At 42.2% G+C, this 23,754-nt stretch overlaps 1 protein-coding gene across 1 annotated transcript in view; it reads right to left on the bottom strand.

Moving 5' to 3' along the window:
• EIF3E (eukaryotic translation initiation factor 3 subunit E) overlaps positions 1 to 23,754 on the bottom strand; it is a 174,322-nt gene that overhangs the window by 79,585 nt on the left and 70,983 nt on the right. Inside the window, exon 8 of the mRNA XM_033934790.1 lies at positions 818 to 944. Within this exon, the coding sequence (XP_033790681.1) occupies positions 818 to 944 (127 nt within the window). The remainder of the gene's footprint in view (positions 1 to 817; positions 945 to 23,754) is intronic.

The following is a 23,754-nucleotide window of genomic DNA, read 5'->3' as shown; positions in this document are numbered from 1 at the left end:
CCCCAGCCAACTCCCACAAACAAAAATGACAAAGGGCCACAGCAAACTTATCTTCAAACAGTAATGATGATGTTAATAATAGCTGAGTGCCAGGTGGTGGGTTCAACCAAGCCCGGTTTCGGGAGATTAATGTCCCTTCATCAGGAACCCTCAGATGGAAACACACGATGATGAGCCATGGAGCCAGCCAGGGGAGGTGGAACTTACGGAGGGTTGCGCAACCGCGCTAAAGAGCCAAGCAGCAGCAACGTCATGATTAGGAAAACCAATCAAAACAGAGAGGGGAGGAGTCACATACTAAATGATCGTATTCCACTCAATACAGTCGTTGAGTCCTTCAGGATGTACAACATGCAAATGGTAAAACCAAAACTGTTCTCGAAACTGGATGTGAGCCATTTTATCACCCTTAAAAGACCCCGGTAATTGTTCCAACACAAACCAAGTGAGTTCGTACTTTTGTCCTTTTGTGTGAAGCGCTGGAGATTTTCCTCCCTTCATTGATCCTCACACTGAGGTTGCCTCTATCACCTATATTATTTATATTATTGTTGATTTAGTATTGTTATTCTATTCAGGTGTGTCCGTTTTGCACTTAGCACTCTCAGAACCCTTAGACTAGTGTTTTGCCTTATTGTTTGGATCTACTAATAGATGGCCATGTGGCAACTGAATGCCGAAAACTTGAGACCAGGGCAGCCTTTGTGGCACTTATCGGTGTCTGGGTCATCCTGTCAAATACCCAAACTCTTAAAAGATCAACAAAATTACTAGAGAGAAAATATGATAAAGTGAGTTTCAATTCTACTGTTTTTACCTGTTGGATAACCTTGACTAAATCTTTAAGAACCTGTCTCCGTTTTCGGACATCCTTATTAGTGATGACAGCTGTAGTCAGATAACGAAGGATATGTGGGCACATGGTCTGAATGGCATTCAAATACCTACAGAAAACCAGAGATATTTTCAATTCTCACACAATCATATACTTCCTGATAATGGACTTAACTTTGAACAAACCTGGTAATATAACTATGTATAAATTTAAAATAAAAATCATTAATAAGATGTGTTCTAAATTTCTAATAATGTCCAAATTAAAAAACAAAATCGTACTCTAACCTTTTTTTTTAATATTTCAATTTTTATTTCAATTTTTCAAATTATATAACAAACATTGAACAGCATTCTTCAGTCACATCAATAGCATAGCCAACAACTGCTAATAGTGCTCAAAACAGAAAAATGCACTTACACCGTACAAAATGCGCTTCAAACCCCCCTCCTACCCCTTACCCCCCTCATCGCACATATCCCCAGCTCCATACCCCCAACAAAACCCACCCCCCAGAACCCCTCACACCTACCAATGAGCAAACCAGGCAGAATTAGCCAAGGAAACCCTACAAAGAATCCAATAGGTCTCTGATTTTGATCCAAGTTACTGATCGAGTCAGGAACTTATGACGACGAGTTGCCACTGCCAGCTCCATCCTCCCAAGGGACAAAAATCTAGTTGTCCAGTCAGATAAAGAAGGAGCCATAGTATTTTTCCAGTGATTAGCAATGAGACATTTGGCAGCAGCTAGACCCCCAACGTAGTAATTTAGTCTGCCAAGAATGTTCTCTTTCATTATAGAGCCACAGAAGGCACGACTGAGGAGACGCATCTACCGGATCTCCAAGCAGGGTGGTCAAAGTACTTGCCACAGCCTTCCAAAATGGACCAAGAACCACACAAGCCCACCAAATGTGTAGAAAAGTACCCTCATGTGTCCCACATCGCCAACAGATAGCAGACACCCCTGGAAACATTTTGTGTAACCGCTCAGGAGTATAATACCATCTAGTGAGTACTTTGTAAGCATTTTCTTGAACCAAAGCACAAGTAGAAGCCCGGGATACCTCCCTGCAGGTAACTTCCCATTGCGCTGTAGTAAAGGAAAACTCAAGATCTCGCTCCCAGTGCTTCTGAAAGGAGAATTGAACAGGTGAATGCCCTCTCCAGTATTGGTACAACACTGATAGGGGTCGGGGCACCTGTCGAAGCAACAACCAGAGATTCTCAAAAGACTCCTGCAGTCAGAGAGGCCAAACTCCGAATGGAGGAAGAGCTAGCACGGAAAATTAAGAAAGGGGATAAATCTTTCTTCAGCTATATTAGCGACAGAAAAAGAAACAAAGATGGGATAGTTCGCCTGAAGCAATCGGATGGTAACTTTGCAGAATCAGACTCTGTGAAGGCAGAATTACTAAACCAATACTTCTGTTCAGTGTTCACCCGCGAAGAGCCGGGAGCTGGTCCACAGCTGCAGACGGGAGATAACCGGAAAGACCCGTTTCAGGATTTCGAATTTACGCCCAGTAGTGTCTACGGCGAACTTTCAAGACTCAAAGTAAACAAAGCCATGGGACCGGATAACCTACACCCCAGAGTGCTCAGGGAGTTAAGGGAAGTCCTGGCAGAACCATTATCTGTTCTTTTCAATCTTTCCCTAAGTACAGGAAGGGTCCCCTTGGACTGGAAAACCGCCAACGTAATCCCACTCCACAAAAAGGGCTGCAGGACAGAGACAGCAAACTACAGACCAGTGAGTCTCACGTCTATAGTGTGTAAACTCATGGAAACACTGATTAAACAGAATCTTGACACAATCCTAGATGAAGAAAAACTGCGTGATCCACACCAACACGGGTTCACCCGGGGTAGATCCTGCCAATCTAATCTGATTAGCTTTTTTGACTGGGTTACCAGACAACTGGACGCCGGAGAGTCACTGGACGTGGTATATTTGGACTTCAGTAAAGCATTTGATAGCGTCCCTCATCGAAGATTACTGAACAAGCTGAAATCGATGGGATTAGGAGACATTCTAACTACATGGGTTGGGGATTGGCTGAGCGGTAGACTTCAGAGGGTGGTGGTAAACGGTACCCCATCCAAAGCATCGGACGTGATCAGTGGAGTGCCGCAGGGATCGGTCCTGGGTCCGATCCTATTCAATTTATTCATAAGAGATATGACGAAAGGACTTAGAGGAAGGGTATCACTGTTCGCCGACGATGCCAAACTTTGTAACATAGTAGGCAGATGCTTATTACCTGATAATATGACACACGACCTACTACTGCTGGAAAAATGGTCAAAAACTTGGCAGCTAAGCTTCAATGCTAAAAAATGCAAGATAATGCACTTGGGCAGGAGAAACCCCTGTAGAACTTATGTACTAAATGGTGAGACCTTGGTTAGAACTACGGCGGAACGCGATCTAGGAGTGATCATTAGCGAGGATATGAAGGTTGCCAATCAAGTGGAGAAGGCTTCCTCCAGGGCAAGACAAATGATGGGGTGTATCCGTAGAGGTTTCGTCAGCAGGAGACCTGAGGTTATGATGCCGTTGTACAGAGCCATGGTAAGGCCTCATTTAGAGTACTGTGTGCAGTTTTGGAGCCCACACTACCGAAAGGACGTGCTGAGGATCGAGTCGGTTCAGCGAACGGCCACCAGGATGGTCATGGGGCTCAAGGATCTCACGTATGAAGAAAGACTAAAGAAGTTGCGGCTGTACTCACTTGAGGAAAGAAGAGAACGGGGAGATATGATTGAAACGTATAAGTACATCACGGGACGCATCGAGTCAGAAGATGATATCTTCTGGCTCATGGGACCCTCAACCACCAGAGGGCATCCGCTGAAAATCAGGGGAGGGAAGTTTCATGGCGATCCCAGGAAGTACTTCTTCACCGAGAGAGTGGTGGACCATTGGAACAGACTCCCACCCCAGGTGATAAAGGCCAGTAGCGTAACAGATTTTAAGAAAAAATGGGATACTCACGTGGGATCTTTAAGGGAGTAAACTCAGGGGGGGGATACTTGGAATGGGCAGACTTGGTGGGCAATAGCCCTTTTCTGCCGCTTTTTCTATGTTTCTATGTTTCTATGTTTCTAATGCTCAAAGGCGTTCCCCAACCTTGAGCCTGCATAAAATGCCTGATCTGGAAATAGGCCAAATAGTCCCGGTCTGGTAAGTTAAATTTCTGCTAGAGCATGGCAAAAGGTAAGATCCCGGAAGTCCCCAACAAGTCTCGAAAGACCCTCAATCCTCTCTGGGCCCACCTGTGAAAAACCCTATTATCTCTCCCAACCTGAAATTGAGGTTCAAATTGTATCGGAGCCAAAGAAGATATCAGTGCTCCATTACCCAACTGAGCTCGAGCTTGGTTCCACACCGTGGCCAAATGTTGCACAAAGGGATTAGGTATACTTTGGATCCACGAATGAAGGGATCCAGAGACCCAAAGCCTATGTTTCAACCTCAGTCTGTCCTCCGAGGTCTGTTCTAGCAGGACCCCGCTTTTATGTTCTCCCAGGTCCCAATCGAGGATCAATTTCATCTGAGCTGAGAGATAATACCATTCCAGATTCGGAAGACCCCTCCCACCCTCAGTTCTAGCCACCCACAGCGAAGTTTGGGATAACCTAGGAGACCTTCGTTGCCAAATAAAACTGCGCAATTCCTTCCCTAGCCCCCGTAGCTCCCGAGCTGGGACCCGCACTGGTAATGTCTGGAACAGGAACAACAGCCTTGGAAGCACATTCATTTTTACTAGGGCGATCCTGCCCCACCAGGATAACCAAAGGCCATGCCACCTTTGCAAATCAGCTCTTATTCGACGATAAAGGGGCTGATAGTTCTTCTCGTAAAGCAAGGTTATATCTTTGGGGATATGAATGCCCAGATATTTAAGTCCTTGAGTTGCCCATCTAAAAGGAAAACTGCCCTGAATGTTTTCCACTTCCGTAGGTGTGAGAGTCAAATTCAAAACTTCCGTTTTATCCAGATTGATTTGGAACCCAGAGATTCCCCCATATGACTCAAAGAGTTGCAACAGATGCGGAATGGAAACTTCAGGCCGTCCCACATAAAGTAAAATATCATCTGCGAACAGCGCTACCCGGTGTTCAACCCCATTCATCACAATTCCACACAAATCCGGATGATTCCGAATGCTCAACGCCAAAGGTTCTATAGAAAGAGCAAACAATAGAGGTGAGAGCGGGCACTCTTGTCTGGTCCCTCTATAAATAGAAAAAAAATCGGTATAATATTGATTAATACGTAGACAAGCCCGCGGGTCATTATAAAGAGCCCGAATCCATGCTATAAAAGTCTGACCCAATCCCATGCGGTCCATCACTTCCCAAAGAAATTCCCACAGAACCCTGTCAAAGGCCTTGTCCGCATCAATTGTTTATAAAAACAGCCAGTGTACCCGTCCAGTCCCGGTGATTTCCCATTCTTCAACTTCTTAATCACTCCCAAAATTTCTGCCACTGTAACCGGTTCCTGTAAATAAGCTTGGTCCGAGTCTGATAATCACGGCAAAGGGATGGAGTCAAGAAAAGCAGCCTGAGCTTCCTGATCTACCGGGTCCGGTGTACTATATAGTTTAGAATAAAAGGCCAAGAACTCCCGTCTGATCTCCGAATCCACCACCTTTTTATCCCCCCTCTGTACTCCCCTTATCCGTGTTATTGTGGCCCTATTCTGCTTAATTTTGATATATCTAGCCAATTGAGCCCCAGCCTTATTGCTATGATCATAAATTTGAAGTCGGAAACGTGCTCGCATCCTGTCAATTTCGTCCACCTGGAGTTGGTATAATTCATCTCGCACCCTCTGTAACTGGGTCAATACCTGTGTCTCCCGTGATTCTTGATGGGTCCGTTCCAGCAATGACAACCTCTGACGCAACTGGAGGAATCTCTGGGTTCTTTGTCGTTTGAATCTAGCCCCCCATTTGATAAGTTCCCCACGAACCACTACTTTTAGGGCATCCCATAATACTGCATCGGTAACCTCTCCGTTATCATTCTGTTCTAAATATTCAGTTATTGTGTGTTCCACCGCTACGTTTACTGCCGGGGAGCCCAAAAGAGACTCATTAAGCCTCTAGTATCTGCGCCTTCCCTGATCCAGCATACCAGTGCAGGCCACCCCGACAGGAGCATGATCAGAAATATGCATCGGCTCTATTTCAGCCCGGGAGATCCCACCCATCTGATTTCGATGAATCCACAACCCTTCTAATCTAGTATAGGTATTTTGAGCATGGGAGTAAAATGTAAACGATTTCTGGGATCCATGAAGTAAGCGCCAACAGTCCACTAAGCCTAGTTAAATCATCAATTTGCTTAGCGCTTTAGCAGAACTATTCAGAGATCTACGCCCCCCACCCGAGTGGTCCAATACCGGGTCTGGTGGAACATTAAAGTCGCCCCCCAGGTAGACAGCCCCTCTAACAAAAGATCTCAAGTTAGATTGAAGGCCCTTAAAAAAAGCAACCTGAGCAGAGCATGGCCCGTAAATATTAATAATTGTCAGCGGGTGACCCTGCAACACTCCCTGTAAGGCCAGGCAGCGCCCTTCCTTGTCCCGATATATGTGATCCACCTGAAGGCCCAACCCTTTTCGCACCAGAATGGCCAGTCCTCCCGCCCGTTTAGTAGCACCCTCACCTTGATGTGTCCAGATCAAATCAAATTGTGGTCTTTGAAGGAGACCAACATCTCGGGGTCTCAAATGTGTCTCTTGTAACAGACAGATATCCCATTTCATACGTGTTAATTCCCGAAATACCATGCTCCTTTTACCAGGACTATTTAGACCATTGACATTCCAGGATCCGATGAGAATCTCTGGTTCCTTATCCCCTATGTGCTGCCTGGTTTGCTCTCTCCGTCTAGCCATTCCCCTCCCACCCCCCTCCCCCCTCCAATTAGCTGATGTACCCAATTTGGAATCAGCCATTATGAGAAATGTACGTCATTTCAAAGAGGCTCATTTTGATTGCTTTCATGGTCTCTACAGTCACACAAGCCGTTCATGCATTCATCCCCCCCACCCCCCCAGCATAACTCTGTATTCAGTAAACATACATACGCTCTCAGTACTGGAACAGTAATAAAACATGGCTAAAATGCAATCCAGTCTCACAGTGAAAAAAAAACCATATGCAGGTGTCCTGTTAAGTAAAACATCACAATACTAGACTGACCAGTTAAGAACCAACTTCAAACTAATGGAGACAGTTTGAAGCGTGTTATAACGATAAACTAAACTTCTAAAAGAGCCTGCCATGTTAGGAATGAAGAACCAAGAAAAACGATACAATGGGTAGGAGAGCCGATCAGTCCCCCAATCTGGACAGTCAAGTACTGTCCTATTCAGACACATCCATTACAGAAAATGTAGATCAAAACAACAAGGCTCACCCATAAAGGTGGCTGTCACCCTCCAAACAAACAAGTCGCCCCACCCTCCTCACCAACCATCCCTCATCACTCTCCATTCAGCTAACAAACATGCATTCCAAGTATTAAAGCTATAAATAGTAAACAAATAATATTCAACAAGTTCTCATCGGGAAGGCCAAGCGTAGGCAGGCTGCCTCCGGCCCCAGACATCCCATAAGATTTCAAATCTGCAATAGGGAGCTCACACTTATAAAATATCATAGAGAAATATAGGATGGAATCAGAACAGGAACAGTCAATTCCAAGGACATTCAAGCAGTTCAGGTGCCTGATGTGGATGGCTGAGGAATCTCAGGGATAACTCCCAAGTCCCTGGTACTGATTTCATCCACCGGCCCTGTCGAGTTTCGGTCACGACTGTCCATTGGCAATCGGCATCCCAAGTCCTTCAGTGCAATCCATGCATCTGCCAAGGAATCCACCCGGCGATGTTTCCCGTTCACTATAAGTAACAGACCAAATGGAAAGAGCCAGCGATATCGATAGCCCTCGGCCCGCATAAGTTGAGTTACTTCTTTAAAAGCACAGCGTTTTTGAAGGGTCACAGCAGCCAGGTCCTGATATACCCCCCACCGCTACTCCTTGCCACGTAAAGTTAGGGTGGCGCCGTGCTGCCTGAAGGATCCGTTCCTTAAGCGGGAAGTCTCCAAAGCAAACTATGATGTCTCTATTGCCCGTGCCCCGCACTGGTCCTAGACTCCTATGGGCACGTTGCAAAACTATAAGACTCCTGTCCTCCCGGTCTTCTTCTCTCAGCAGGTCGGTACAAAAATCCTGAATCACTGTTCTTGCATCTTTATATTGTTCTGTATCCGGAAAACCCTTAAAGCGCAAATTATGGCGCCGTGATCGATTTTCTAAGTCCTCCAGTTGACTCCGCAGTTCATCTAGCTGGGATACCGCCACGTGCAGGTCTGTAGAACATTCCTGTATTGTGGAGTCCACTTGAGTCAAGCGGTTCTCAGTCGCCGTCACCCGAGTGCCCAGCTCGCTCACCTCTGAGCGTATCTCCGCTAGAGCCACTCGAACATCTGAGCGTAGCCCCACCATTTCTTCCTTAAGTTCCCGGAACCATCTCTCCAAATTCCCTTCCAGTAACTTGTCTCCCGATTCGGCGCCGGCCTGAGAAGCTCCCGCTTGTTTAGGCCCTAGCTGCTGCGCCATCTTAGCAGAGGCCGACAGAGACTCCAGAGCGTGCGACCTCGTTTTCACACTCACTGCGCCCGAATATTGAAATTTCGCCAGCTTTTTCCTGCTCGCCATCCATTCACAAGTGCTATTCACCAGCTACTGAACTCCCACTGAGCTGTAGAGATGTTTGATTAAACTGACGATATCGAGCCCCTCCGGAGCTCGAAAATTAAGCGGCCATGCTTCTCGATGACGTCACTTCCCCGTACTCTAACCTTATACAACACAAATTTGAAATCTTACTTTATTTTTAGTATAGTTTCTATCTAGTTTGTGACTCAGCCATTCCCTCTCTCTTCTTTGTACTTTTATTTCAATCAAAGAGAGGATCCTGCACTATGAGTCCACATTTATAATTACAGTATGCAGGGATTTTCCCCAATTTAATTCCCCACCACCACGATCACCCCTGCCTGCCCTCCAAGACATTTAATAGGTCATTATGTTGATGAGGCTGGGTCACAGGCCATGCACCATAGCTCTTTCTGAAACCCTGCATTCATAAACTCTGAATCTAGCTACTAGGAGTGCTATTCTTAAGTAATGATGAAGACTCTCTCCTCCACAGAGACTGTGAATACTCCAAACCAGAGCTGTCTTGGAGACAGGAAGATCCAATCTGTGGATCAAAGCAGGGACTGTCCACCATGCAATGAATAGCACTTGCCACCTGATCAATAGGCCAGCTATCCAGATACTTCAGTTATATTTTCTCCAAAAAAATGGGTATTTTCTGTATTAATTTCTAATCCAGAAAGTATAAATGAAGATAAAAAGGTGAAAATGTAAACCTACAAGTTACATATAACACCACTCTGATTCACAAAATGCAACTCATCCAAAACACCGCTGTCAGACTAATCTTCAACCTGAGAAAATGTGCCTTCATCAGGCAACTGCACTGGCTACCCATCCCGTCACAAATAACCTTCAAAACTTCATGCATCATTCACTGTATACTTTACGGAAACTCCGCGGCTCCTCTCATCCAGTTCTTTTCCAAGACATGGTCTACCCGCAGAACCCTCAACAGAATACTTCTAAATCTCCCTTCCACAAAAAATCTGCAATACAAACGTGTTTTCCACTCCATGCTCACCTTTCTAGGCATAAAACTTGGAATGACTTTACTGAAATGACCAGGACGGAACCTAACCACACCAAATTCTGGAAGAAACTGAAAACTCATTTATTTGACACCTAATCACTTGTATCCTCTTCTCCTCCTGTATCTTCCTGCTCTCCATTGTCCTCCCTACCCTCTGTTCTAACCCCTTCCTCTGTAATGTCGCCAAGAGCTTGTATAGGTATGTACGACGCACAAATGGAAGAAATAAATAAAATAAGAAAAAAAACCCCAGAGAAACAATAAATGCAAACTTCTCTTATGTTTTTATGGAATTATAGAACATAGAAATGTAGAACAGACTGAAGAGTTAAAAAATAAACTTACAAACTAAACAGAAAAATACCCGGGAATACATTTTTGTTTGTTTAACAGGTATCAATTATAATTTCCTTATTTTCCGAGTATGGATGTACTACATGATATCAAAAATATTAAGAAGTTAAAGTAAAAGGCCAAGAGTTACACTGAAGTTCAGTACGGTTTCCTAAAGCATGCATATTGTTTTTTTCTTTTACTCCCAATGCTGTAAACAAGTCACATGCAAATAATGTGTGAACAAATATGGGAGAGGGTGCCATTTTCCATGGAAAGATTTACATACAGGCAAAGACTTAGTAACACAATCAATACTTTGCTATGCCAAATTTGCTATTATGCACATAAACAACAAAAAAAAAATTATATTATGTATTCCACAGACTGAATTCCCTAAATGCATTATTACTATCCTTTTACTACTTCTTTCCTCATTATTACGATCCTCTAAGCCTGTTGGCCTGTAAACTCCTCCTACTTCCTTTTCTTTATCGTATTTATTTAATATGTTAACTTCAATGATTGCATTGTTTGTAATTCGATTAACTGATGTGAAACGCCTAGAACTCCCCGGATATAGTGGTATACAAAAAAAAAATAAATAAAATAAAATTATATTATATTATTGTATATATTTATATTTCTCTTTTAGTCCATACTGTTTGTATGAATTATATACGTATTTGTAGATATATTTTATGCTTTTTTTATTTTATAGATTTCATTAGCAAACCCCTAAGGAAGGCTTCCCAAGCCAAAATACGGACCATGTTGGGGTCCAGTATTAAAAAAAAAAGGATTAAAGACTTTCTGATAGGCTTGCATTATCGCCTATATATGTTTTAGCTATTTATATGGTTTTCAAATTTGATGGTCCTTAAGGATGATGTACTGTGTCCCTTCCCCACTCTTTTTTTGTGTTTTGCATTGCTATAGGTGGGGTTGTGCTTTTCTTTTTGTCGTCTAATATTTCGAGAGTAGTCCAGTTTTGGCTACCTCCTAACCCTCATCACAATATTATTAATCACCCAGACCCTCAGAAATGCCACCGAGATACTCAAATATGTTTCATAGTATCTGGCTCGGGGTGAAACATGTTGGCTTTGATATCCCTAAGAATTCGACCACTTTAAGCTAAGTATTACAAAAAACACTAGCACAAAAGATATTTATCATACATTATTTATTGTTTTGAAAGACTTAACCGCATTCTAAGAATACAGCATAAGCTAGTATAAGAGACCCGGTGAAGATTAAATGCATAAAGCCAGATACTATGAAACATATTTGAGTATCTCAGTGGCATTTCTGAGGGTCTGGGTGATTAGTAATATTGTGATGAGGGTTAGGAGGTAAGGGAGGTAACAAAAACAACCTAACAGCTCAAGATCTCGCCAACTATTTTCTTAAAAAAATTAGTGATATCCGCCAAAACTTTGATCAGCTCATGTCAGACGATTCTATTGATAATTCTATTAATAACTATCTCCCCACCGCTAAATGCTCCACCTTTAACCTACCCCCTCTAACAAATATTGAACATCTTTTTCAAAGAATCAATATTAAGGGTTCCCGATCCGAAATTATTCCTCCAATAATTTTTTTAAAAAATTTTTCTTACTTAGGACCCTTCATTCATTCCTTCATTTTAAAAAGCCTTAGTACAGGCCTTGTACCAGTATCTTGGAAAGCTGCAAATATTTTGCCTATAATAAAAGATCGGAAAATAAGTCCTGAGGAGGTTTCAAATTACCGCCCTATCGCCAATATCCCATTTTTGGCTAAATTAACTGAGAGAGTACTTTTCGAACAACTTTCTGACTTTGCCGAATCTACCAATGTGTTATATCCGAATCAAACAGGTTTTAGAAAAAACCATAGCACAAAATATTCAATGATCGGGCTTACTACAAATATAAACTATCACTTAGATCACCACAATTCATTCATTCTTTTTTCTTTGGATTTATCGGCTGCTTTTGACACTATAGATCATACTTTGCTTCTAGATAGATTAAAATCTATTGGTGTTTGTGACCAGGTTTTACAATGGTTTTTTTCTTTTCTAGCCAACTGACAATACACAGTTCATTTCAATAATTTATGCTCAAAACCTTTCTCTCTTAGTTATGTAATTCCTCAAGGATCTATACTATCCCCATTACTGTTTAATATCTTTCTTTCGCCGTTATTAAGTCTATGCCAATCTATTGGCTTTATGTCATACACTTATGCAGATGATATTCAACTGTCTCACCCTTTAAATCCAGAACACTTAGAAGAAATTTCTCAGATCAACAAAAAACTCGATATAATTAAAAATTGGCTTGCTGCGAATAGAGGAGAAGATTTTGTATAGAAATAAATATGTTTAGAAAGCTACTGGGTTACTTGTGACCAACTGTTTTCATGGTTATTTGTTGCTTTCAAAAAATAAAAAGATTTCACTTCAAGTGAACTTACATTTACCATCTTGAGGTACAACAATAATCACAGTACAGTATAATTTTGTTATAACGGACTTCAAGAGACCTGGAAAAACAGTCCGTTATATCCAGAGTTACATTTCTTTAAACTTTATTTAGGTCAACTTAAAACGACGTACAATCAATGAACAACAGTCACTGCACAACCATATCAGCAACATCAATAACAAAACTCAGCAAAACGCTGGTAAGGCATGAAATGATTGCAAACCAGAACACTAAAAGATGTTCTAAAGCATTATGTCGTACTGTACTGGAAAGAAAAATAATATGTCATTTTCTTCTGGGCTGCATTTTGATACTATATCACTGGCATGCCACGCGCCTTGTAGGTGGAGCCTGCTTGTCCATTATAACCGAACAAAACTACAGCTAAGAGCAACTCTGGGGACTAAACTGTTTGTCCGTTATATGCGAAATTCCATTATATGCAGTGATTTTCTGCATGTTCATAAAGGCGCACGATCAGGACCAGCGGACCTTGTCCGCTATAAACGATATTTCATTATAAGCGAGTCCATTATAACGAGATTATACTGTATCATGCAAGAGAATAGATTTCATTGTCTCATTTAAGCGTTCTTGGTATTAGGAAGGCAGCTGCACCCAACTGTCAGGAGAAGTCACTGAACATTAACATCTGAGAAAACATGTGTTCCAGAATGTGAAAAAGCACTGGTACAATAACAAGGAGGAGTGTGGCGCAGTGGTTGAAGCTACAGCCTCTGCACCTTGGGGTTGTGGGTTCAAACCCCACACTGCTCCTTGTGACCCTGGGCAGATTGTGAGTCCACCGGGACAGATAGGGAAAATGCTTGAGTATCCGATTGTAAAACCGCTTAGATAACCTTGATAGGCAGTATATAAAATCCTAATAAAAACTTGAAAATCCCCCCCTAAAAAAAAAAACCATATCCATGCCCCTTCTGAATTGCATGAAAGATAATTTAGATGTACAGTTTCATAGACAAGCATGCAGGCAGATCAATGCACACATCCTAATTAGTGTTTGATAATATGTTGCACTTGATGTTGGTTTTTAAAATGAATAGATTTTAAAAAAATAATAATAATAATTAATGGCTCCCAATTTTGGGTGGCCTTCATAAAAAATCTCCTTTATGAACCTTTATAAAGCTCCTTTTATAAACCTTTATAAAATCTCCATTTAAATTAAATTGTAGAAAATATTTTTTTTGCATAATTAAGCTCTGAAATTTGTTAATGGAGGAACTGTGAAAAGCCTTTCGAATGGCTAAATTTAAAATGGCTTGGACAAAATCTTGGAAGAAAAGTCCATAAACCTTCATTAAGGTACACTTTTTTTAAAAAAAATGTTACTTCTTATCCCTGGGTGTAAGCAGTATGAAATTTAGCTAGTTTTTGGGACCCCGCCATGTTAATTGTTATCTGGATTGGCTCTTGTTGGAAACAGGATACTTGACTTGATTGAACTTTGGCCTAAACCAGTATGGCATTTCTTTTCTTATAATTTGTGTGTGTGGAGCACAACTTCAGAAATGCCAAAGAAATCATCTTCACAGGATCAGTTCCAACAATAGATTAGCTTCAAGACTGCAAGGCTTCCAGAAAACTATTAAACATGACTCTGAAGCAACATTTGGACAAGAAGTTAAAACAGAACATACCATGCTGTGCTTCTTAGTTTGAAAAGACTGTATAACACAACAAAATTATTCTTAGTCATTTAATTACTGTAGTTTTGGGCTCTTTATGCTTTTAACTATATGTGCTTTATTCAGCAATTTAATTATTGGAATGTTTAGGCTTTCACTTTAAATGTTTTTTCAGATGTTATCCCTATTCTACTATCAAATGATTTTAGATCTATTGTTAGTTGAGAAGAATATCACATTTTAATAAACATTTTGAATTCTTAAATTAAAAAATGTTTTAGAAATAATATATATGGAGAACAGAACAGCTAGCAGGAAAAAGTTATTGCATCTTTTAACTGTCTAACGAGTCCTCAGAGTACTACATACAATTCTGAAGACCAGATCCTTAAGAGGATATTAAGTGGATTAAATTGGTCTAAAAGATGACTACTAAAATGGGCAACAGTCATTTGTACTGCATCATCTGCAATGAAATATCGTTGGATAAGCAAAACATGTCTCAGGAATTCACACATATTTTGCCTTATGAATAAGGAAGCATCAGTAGTCTCTGGGACATGGAGCAGGAACTTAGCTGGAAGGAAAAGATCATGAAAGAGTAATTGATGAGTGGCTGACAGATTTTGTCACAGATGCAGCTGATCAACATAACTAGTTCCCAGGAACAGTCTTGATGAATTTCTTTCTTTCTTTTTTCTGAAAGCCTAGTGGTAGGGTAACCCATTGGACAGTTTTGTGAAGGGTTGGCACCTGCGCATGAACTAAAAGTTGTATACCATTTGCAGTGCTTATGAAATGTTTTAGAGGGAAACTGGAGCTCCAAGCTTCAGACATGCCATACAACATTTTCAGTGGTATTCTTTAGAGCAGAGGAAAAGGATCCACTGCAGCAAGCACATGGGTCTCCAAACCAAAATGGCTATCATTCTCATGCTGCCCACTCTCCTCAGAACTGCCTCAAAGCCATGTTGCCTGGAGCCCATTAAAGCGGTCATCTCCTTCTCCATCACAATGCCTGGATTCAGTCCTTCAGATCCAGTCAGAATGGCTTTCAGATTCAATGTAGCAGGCAGTGCATCATCCCAAGCTCCTGTGTAGTCCCTGCACTAGGAACACCTTTTCTGGCTGGTGTAGCCATAGCTGCCATGCCTTCTACCTGCCTGTACCAGAGTGCACGGCTCCCACCACATTTACTCCAAAAGACAGCAGGATACTGCAACAACCCTCCCATGCGCTGAAGTTCTCCCTCTACAACCAGCAGGATGCTTAAGACCTCTAAATGTGAAACTTCCAGTGTGCTCTCCAGCTCTCCAGGCAGGAAAATTCTATAGACAAATCTGGGGTAAGCAGTCAGCTCACTTCCTGGTTTGATTTTTTTTAAGCTTAGTATCTCCTGACAGGCAAACAGGACAGCTGGGTTCCTAAGAGGAAGAGGGACCAAATTCCTAGAGATATCTTATCCTTCTAGCTCCCTGAACACATTACCTGAGAGATCTTCAGCGCTGGAACTGTCTACAAGATCCCTAACCCTCCAGCCATACCTCCAAAATCCTCCAGATCCAGCTGCATGTGCACTTTCCTACTATCTGTTCAAGACACACATACTGAAGGGGAAGATGTCTGCATGCTGTCCTTTGTAAAAGACATCATTCAATCCTTTGTTCTGTCTCAATTCTCCTGGTAGAGGCGCCCAAGCTGCATGTCTGAATTGATATAGTGGACGATAAGGAACTCATCTGTCACATGGATGGCGTGAAGAAGCAGCATGCTGAAAACAGGGAAGCTAGGTTTCAGAACCCACCGATGTTCCTTATGTGATTTGCCTAAGATCACATAACCCTGCATTGCTTCAAATACAAAATGTTAATTGTAATCCTTCTGGGGATAAGGATATACTCATCTTGAACTATTGCTGAAAAAAGTATGAGCTAAATCCAAAACATTACTGATAATGTGACTCCAACTTGCACTAAAGATATATCTGTATTTAAAGTCCTTGGATGGCTCTCTTCTTTAGCCACTTAGTAATTCTGGGAAAGATAGGCTGGCCCCGTTACAACCTCATGAACTATCACACCTTAATTTAAAAAATGGAATATCAGGACAAACATCTCGGGAGCAAAATCAAGGAAGGAAGGAGAGGTAATAAGATATACAACTAGGTGGTCCAAAAAAATCAACTATCTTCCTACCTTGAGAAATTCACCATTCTTCAACCCTACCAATACGGCTTCCGTCCCAATTTCAGCACCGAATCCCTTCTGACCTCCTTAACCTCAAAAGTTCAATATCTCCATTCTCGCAACAAGTTCGCCGTCCTTCTTCAATTCGACCTCTCTGCAGCTTTTGATGTCGTCCATCATGATATTCTAATTTACCAACTCACCGAGATAGGCATAAACTCCACAGTCCTTGACTGGTTCTCGAAGTTCTTACGCTCCCGCTCCTACATAGTCAACATGAAGGGCACTTCTTCCTCCCCCTGGAACCCGATCTGTGGAGTCCCGCAAAGCTCACCTCTCTCTCCTATCCTCTTCAACATTTATATGTCCTCCCTTAAACTCCTTCATCTCTCCCCCCCTTGAAACACTCTACACTTGCAAAATACTCACAAACCGTGTTACTCGCAAACTGAAGTTTGACTATATGTTGAAAATGAGATACACCAGTGATCCTTATTGCATCTGTATTCTAGAAACATAGAAACATGATGGCAGCTAAAGGCCAAATGGCCCATCCAGTCTGCCCATCCTCAGTAACCATGATAGAGACGTTTAAATATATCACCGGCCGTATTGAGGTGGAAGATGATATCTTCTTTTTTAAAGGCCCCTCTGCCACAAGAGGCCATCCGCTGAAAATCAGGGGTGGGAAATTTCATGGCGACACCAGGAAGTTCTTCTTCACCGAAAGGGTGGTCGATCGTTGGAATGAACTTCCACCTCAGGTGATTCAGGCCAGCAGCGTGAAGGATTTTAAAAGGAAATGGGATACACATGTGGGATCTCTAGGGGGGTAAATTCAAGGGGGTAGGGTTGTTGGGGTGGGCAGACTTGATGGGCTGTGGCCCTTTTCTGCTATCATCTTCTATGTTTCTATTATCTCTTCCTCTCTCTAAGAGATCCCATGTGCCTATGCCACACCTTCCTGAATTCAGACACAGTCTGTCTCCACTATTTCCTCCAGGAGACTGTTCCACATATCTTCCACTCTTTCTGTAAAAATGTATTTTCTTAGATTACTCCAGAGCCTATCACTTCTTAACTTCATCCTATGACCTCTCATTCCAGAGCTTCCTTTCAAATAAAAGTGACTTGATTCATGTGCATTTACTGTGTAGGTATTTAAACATCTCTATCATATCTCCTCTCTCCCGCTTTTCCTCTAAAGTATACATATTGAGATCTTTAAGTCTAAATCGCCAGGACTGGATGGTATACATCCCAGAGTACTAAAAGAACTCAAATATGAAATTGCTGACCTGATGTTAGTGATCTGTTGCTAAAATCGCCTGTAGTACCTGAAGATTGGAGGGTGGCCAATGTTACACCAATTTTTAAAAAGGGCTCCAGGGGAGATCCAGGAAATTACAGACCAGTAAGTCTTACTTCGGTTCCGGGCAAAATGGTAGAAATGATTATAAAAAATAAAATTGTGGAACATGTAGACAATCATGATTTAATGAGACGGGGTCAGCATGGGTTCAGCCGAGGGAGATCTTGCCTCACAAATTTGCTTGACTTCTTTGAAGGTGTGAATAAACATGTGGATAAAGGTGAGCCGGTTGATATAGTGCATCTAGATTTTCAGAAAGCTTTTGATAAAGTTCCACACGAGAGGCTCCTGAGAAAATTAAAGAGTCATGGAATAGGTGGCAAAGTTCAGTTGTGGATTAGGAATTGGTTATCAGATAAAAACAGAGGGTAGGGTTAAATGTTTATTTTTCTCAATGGAAGAGAGTAAACAGTGGAGTGCCGCAGCGGTCTGTACTGGGACCGGTGCTATTTAGCTTATTTATAAATGATCTTGAAATTGGAACGAGTGAGGTGATTAAATTTGCATGCGGATTGTGAAAAATTGCAGGCGGTCCTTTGGAATTTGAAAGACTGGGCGTCCAAGTTAGAGGTCTGCACGGGAATGGGACTCCCACGGGGACACCCCCTGGCCCACGGGACTCCCACGGGGATGGAAACAGGATTCAATTTACCTAAATTCAGCAAAGCGGCTGAGAGACAAGTCCAGCGCTGCGGCAGAAACAGCCATGCTGAGCAGTGAGCTCAGCACGTACACAGCTGAAAGCCTTGCTTGCTTATTGGTTTTGCGGCACGGTGGGGAGGGATCAGCAAGCAAGGCTCACAATTATGTACATGCTGCCTGTTTGCTCTATGGCTGCAGGTCTCCTTGCCCTCATGCACAGGCAAAAGCACTCCAGGACATGGTCTTCTTACATCAAACAGTATGGAGGCCTCAGCAATGCCGACTGCAACCAGCACTATTTTTTCATATTGTCGATCCTTGATGCCACCTGGACCCTTTCTCTGGGGCACCAGACCTCCCTCACACAAAGGCCGGGAATGCAGAGTTGGTCCCGTTCTCAGTAGGTGATGCCTTGGTAGGCCGGACTGAATCACGGCACCAGCTCACCGCTCAGCCACTGGGAACCCAGATTTGGTCCTGTTCTGGGTGGAGGACACTTGGGGGGGGGGGGGTTTGATTTCACCATCGTGCTGGCTTACCACTCTGCCGGCAAAAGCACGGAGTCTGTCCCAATCTAAGAGGAGAAAACCTAGCAGGGACCTGGCTGCACCACAATACTGGCTTCTAGAAGGCACAATGGACTGGGGGGGGGGTGTCTAGCCGCGTGAGGCATCATTTGGACCCATGTAGACTTGCACAGCCATTCTGATGCTGACCTGAGGTCCCTTTCTCTCTAGCATCTTCCCTCTCCTCCATTCCATCCAGGATCTGTCCTCTCTCTCTTTCTCCTTTCTATCCAGCATCTGACCCTCCCCTCTTTCCATCCAGCATCAGCCCTTCTCTCTCCTGCTTCTGCCCAGCATCTGATCTGTCTCCTCTCTTTCTCCTTTCTGTCCTCTTTGTCACCCCATCCATCATCCACCCGACTCTCTCCCCCTTCCATCCAGAATCTGCCCATCTTTCTCTCCCCCCTTTCAGCCCAGCATCTGCTTCATTTCTTGGGACCAACTTTATGGAAAAATAAGTCTCCAGACAACAAAGGTAAAAAATGGAATTTGTTGACTAAAATATGTTAGCTTTGGGAAATGTATATAGCAGATGTCTTTGTACTGTGTTCAAAAGAAAAGGAAATGCATTTCTGGTTTTATTTCTACAGTGTTGAAGTACTTGCTGACCTTTGCTGTGGCTGGTGGGGAATGGGATCCACAAGCACTGCCAGCAGAGGATCTCCTCTAGAAACGGCCAGAACTCTCCTCCACCAAGCGCAGCAGTCATGAGCCACTGAGCTGCCAGCATCTGTGACTTGGATCCTACTGCTGCCTGTCAAGCTTGGCAAAAGGGACCCATGGCCAACTGTAGAGGAAGTCCTCAGCTGTCCTCATCAGCTGAGTATTTATATTTTATATTTACATTAGAGGCTCTGGTAGAAACCCATTTACAAAGCATGTATTTTTCCCAATTAATATTTCCAAATTAATAAAGTGTCTGCTTATTTGTAAATAGGTCTCTACCAGAGCCTTTAATTCAGTAGCATAATTAAATAACTATTTCTGAAGTTTATATGGACAGGCGAGGACGGAAGGATTCCTCGCAGGGATGGGTGGGGACAGGTGGGATTTTGGTGGGGACGGATGGGATTTCTGTCCCCGCGCAACTCTCTAGTCCAAGTGGCAGATTAAATTTAATATGGACAAATGCAAAGTGATGCACATGGGGAAGAATAACCTGAATCACAGTTACCGGATGCTAGGATTCACCTTAGGGGTTAGCGCCCAAGAAAAGGATCTGGATGTCATTGTAGACAATACGATGAAACCTCCCGCCCAATAATAATAATAACTATTTATATACCGCAGAACCGTGAAGTTCTATGCGGTTTACAATGATTGGAAATGTTACAGATTGAATGGAATAAACAAAGTACAGACTTAGTGATTGACAATTCTAGGCAAACAGGATGTTGGGAATTATTTTAAAAAGGGATGGTTAACAAGACTAAGACTGTCATAATGCCCCTGTATCGCTCCATGGTGCGACCTCATTTGGAGTATTGTGTTCAATTCTGCTCTACTTATCTCAAGAAAGATATAGTAGTGTAGAAAAGGTTCAAAAAAGGGCGACCAAGTGGAACTCCTCTCCTATGAGGAGAGACTAAAACGGTTAGGGCTCTTCAGCTTGGAAAAGAGACGGCTGAGGGGAGATATGATTGAAGTCTACAAAATCCTGAGTGAGAGTAGAATGAATACAATTTTTTACTCCTTCAAACATTACAAAGACTAGGGGGACACTCGATGAAATTACAGGGAAATAAGCTTAAAACCAATAGGAGGAAATATTTTTTCACTCGGAGAATAGTTAAGTTCTGGAACGCCAGAGGATGTGGTAAGAGCGGATAGCATAGCTGGTTTTAAGAAAGGTTTGGACAAGTTCCTGGAGGAAAAAAGTCCATATTCTGTTATTGAGAAAGACATTGGAGAAGTCACTGCTTGCCCTGTATTGGTAGCATGGAATATTGCTACACCTTGGGTTTTGGCCAGGTACTAGTGACCTGGATTGGCCACCATGAGAACGGGCTACTGGGCTTAATGGACCATTGGTCTGACCCAGTAAGGTTATTCTTATTTTCTTATGTAAGATTATGCACCATTTTAGTAGCATTCCTCTGAATCGACTCCATCCTTTTTATATCTATTGAAGGTGTAGTATCCAGAATTTTACACAATATTCTAAATGAGGTTTCACCAGTCTTATTCAGGGGCATCAATACCTCCTTTTTCCTACTGGTCATACCTCTTCCTATGCACCCTTGCATCCTTCTAGCTTTCGTCATCACCTTTTCAACCTGTTTGGCCACCTTAAGATCATGACATACAATCACACCCGAGTCCCGATCTTCTGTTGTGTGCAAAAGTTCTTCACCCCCTAAACTGTTCCGTTCCTTCGGGTTTTTGCAGCCCAAATGCATGACCTTGCATTTTTTTGCATTAAATTTTAGCTGCCAAATTTCAGATCATTCTTTAGTTTTGCATGTCAATATTCTTCAAGCAGGTTACATAAGAACATAATAGCCTTACTGGGTCAGACCAATGGTCCATCAAGCCCAGTAGCCCGTTCTCACAGTGGCCAATCCAGGTCACTAATACCTGGCTAAAACCCAAGAAGTAGCAATATTCCATGCTACCGATCTAGGGCAAGCAGTAGCTTCCCCATGTCTTTCTTAATAACAGACTATGGACTTTTCCAACTTGTCCAAACCTTTCTTAAAACCAGCTACGCTATCTGCTCTTTCCACAATCTCTGGTAATGCGTTCCAGAGCTTAACTAAATGCGAAAATGCTGCTGTTTCAATGCCCAGAAAAGAAAATGGTGCAAACAAAATGGCTTGCTGCTCGTTCTATGGCCCAAGAGCACAAAAGGGAAGCTGAGCCAGATGCTCCTGCCTCCCTCTCCTGTGTGGTGGGGGACATGGTGCAAAGACGCTCCTCCAGTGCACAATTTGTGAATCCTGGCATGTACTAGGGGTAAAGAGTCAGAGGACCATCCCCACCAGTTTTGTGGCCAAACAAAGATCACTAAAATTCAAAATGGCCGCCATCAAGTTTATGAACTTTATCAAATTTATTTAAAAATTTGATTAATCGCCTAATCATATATTCAAGGCGATATACACTACTAAAATTATTTTACAACGTATACAGGGAAAATACAAATGCTACAAACATGACTTACGTGACTGACGGAACCACTAGGAAAGGCAGGGATAGAAATACATTAGTTGACAGTAAATAAAACAATTAAGGAAAGCAACACAAGGAGGGGTTTTGAAAAAGGCAGAAATCTAAAGATGGGCTAAAAACGGTTATCTAAGATAAAGTGTGTAGTCTTGACTAAGGGATCTAACAGTCAAAAGCATCTTTAAAAAGAAAGCATTTAAACTTGCCCTTGAATCTGTCTATATGTCTCTCTTCCCTTATATAAATAGGCAAGGCATTCCACAATTGAGGAGCCGTAACTGAAAAAAATGTATTGTCTGTGGGCATTGATGGATTTAATAATAATAATAATAATAATAATAATTTTATTTCTTATATACTGCCAAAGCCATAGTAGTTCGAGGCGGTTTACAATAAAGAAGGGCTGTACAATCAGCGAATGGGTACAATCAGCAGATACAGATACAATTAATATATGTAAGCATGGAACAGGTACAGTATAAGGGGTCAAATGTATGGTGAGTGGGAAGCAAGGTAAGAAAAAAAGAGATCTTAGGGGGCAAGGGTCGGGTAAGGGGTCTTAGGCTACAAATCGGTTAAATAGGTTAGTTTTTAATAATTTTCTGAAGTTTAGGTAGGATGAGGAACGCAAGATAATATTGCTCAGCCAATCATTTAGATGACCTGCTTGGAAGGCTAGAGTTCTGTTCAGGTATCTTTTGTAATGGCAGGCCTTTAGAGTTGGATGGCTGAAGAGATGAGTTCTGGAGTGGGTCTGGATGGACAATCTAAGGTAAAATGGGGAACCAAGTATAAGGGGGCCGAACCATGAATGGATTTGAAACAGAGACAGGCAAACTTGAACAGCACTCTTGCTTCCAGGGACAGCCAGTGGAGTTTTTGATAGTAGGGAGTTATGTATTCCCATTTTTTTAGCCCAAAGATCAGTCAAATTGCCGAATTTTGGATGAATTTTGGAAGAACAGTCAATAGGTGTTGATCACTGGATCGAAAGCTGGGGCTTTGTACAACAGCGATTTAAGGATTAACAGACACATTTTATAGTTTTTTCGGTATGACACCAGAAGCCAATGAGATTTGAGAAGTGGTGAGACGTGATCAAATTTCTTTCCTTTCATAATAATTTTAATAGAGGCGTTTTGGATTAGTTGGAGGCGTCTAATCTCCTTTTGGGCAATACCCTGAAATAGAGCATTACAATAATCAATTTTAGAGATGATTAATGAGTGGATCAATATGCTAAGCGATTTTGGTTCTAGCCATTTAGAAACCAAACGAATTTGATGTAATTTAAAAAATGTTGATTTTACTATACTAGAATGACAGTCTCTGATCGAATACAACCCTCTGAATTTTGATATGATGACTGCCTGAAGAGTAATACCTTTGAGGGAGATGGAGGGGTCACATTCAAGTCCTTTCTTTCCACGGGAATATCATTACCTTTGACTTTGTGACGTTAAGAGCTAGCCTATTGATATCAAGCCATTGATGGACCTGTTCGAGTTTCTTGGTGATAGAATGAACTTCCAGGGGGTTCTCAGAGTCTATAGGATGTAAAAGCTGGATGTCGTCCGCTTAGGTGAACACATTAAACCCAATGGATTGGCAGAATATAATCAATGGGACAATAAAGATGTTGAAAAGGAACGGCGAGAAGTTAGACCCTTGGGGGATTCCATAGTTTGCGCTAAGAAATGGCAAAATTTTTTTTAAAAAAACAAAATTGTTGATTTTAGGTGCG

Source organism: Geotrypetes seraphini, chromosome 2 (assembly GCF_902459505.1).
Source record: "Geotrypetes seraphini chromosome 2, aGeoSer1.1, whole genome shotgun sequence".
NCBI classification, from domain to species: Eukaryota; Metazoa; Chordata; class Amphibia; order Gymnophiona; family Dermophiidae; genus Geotrypetes; species Geotrypetes seraphini.
Note: the sequence above shows the minus strand (reverse complement) of the source record. Positions and strands in the feature narration are given on the sequence as shown.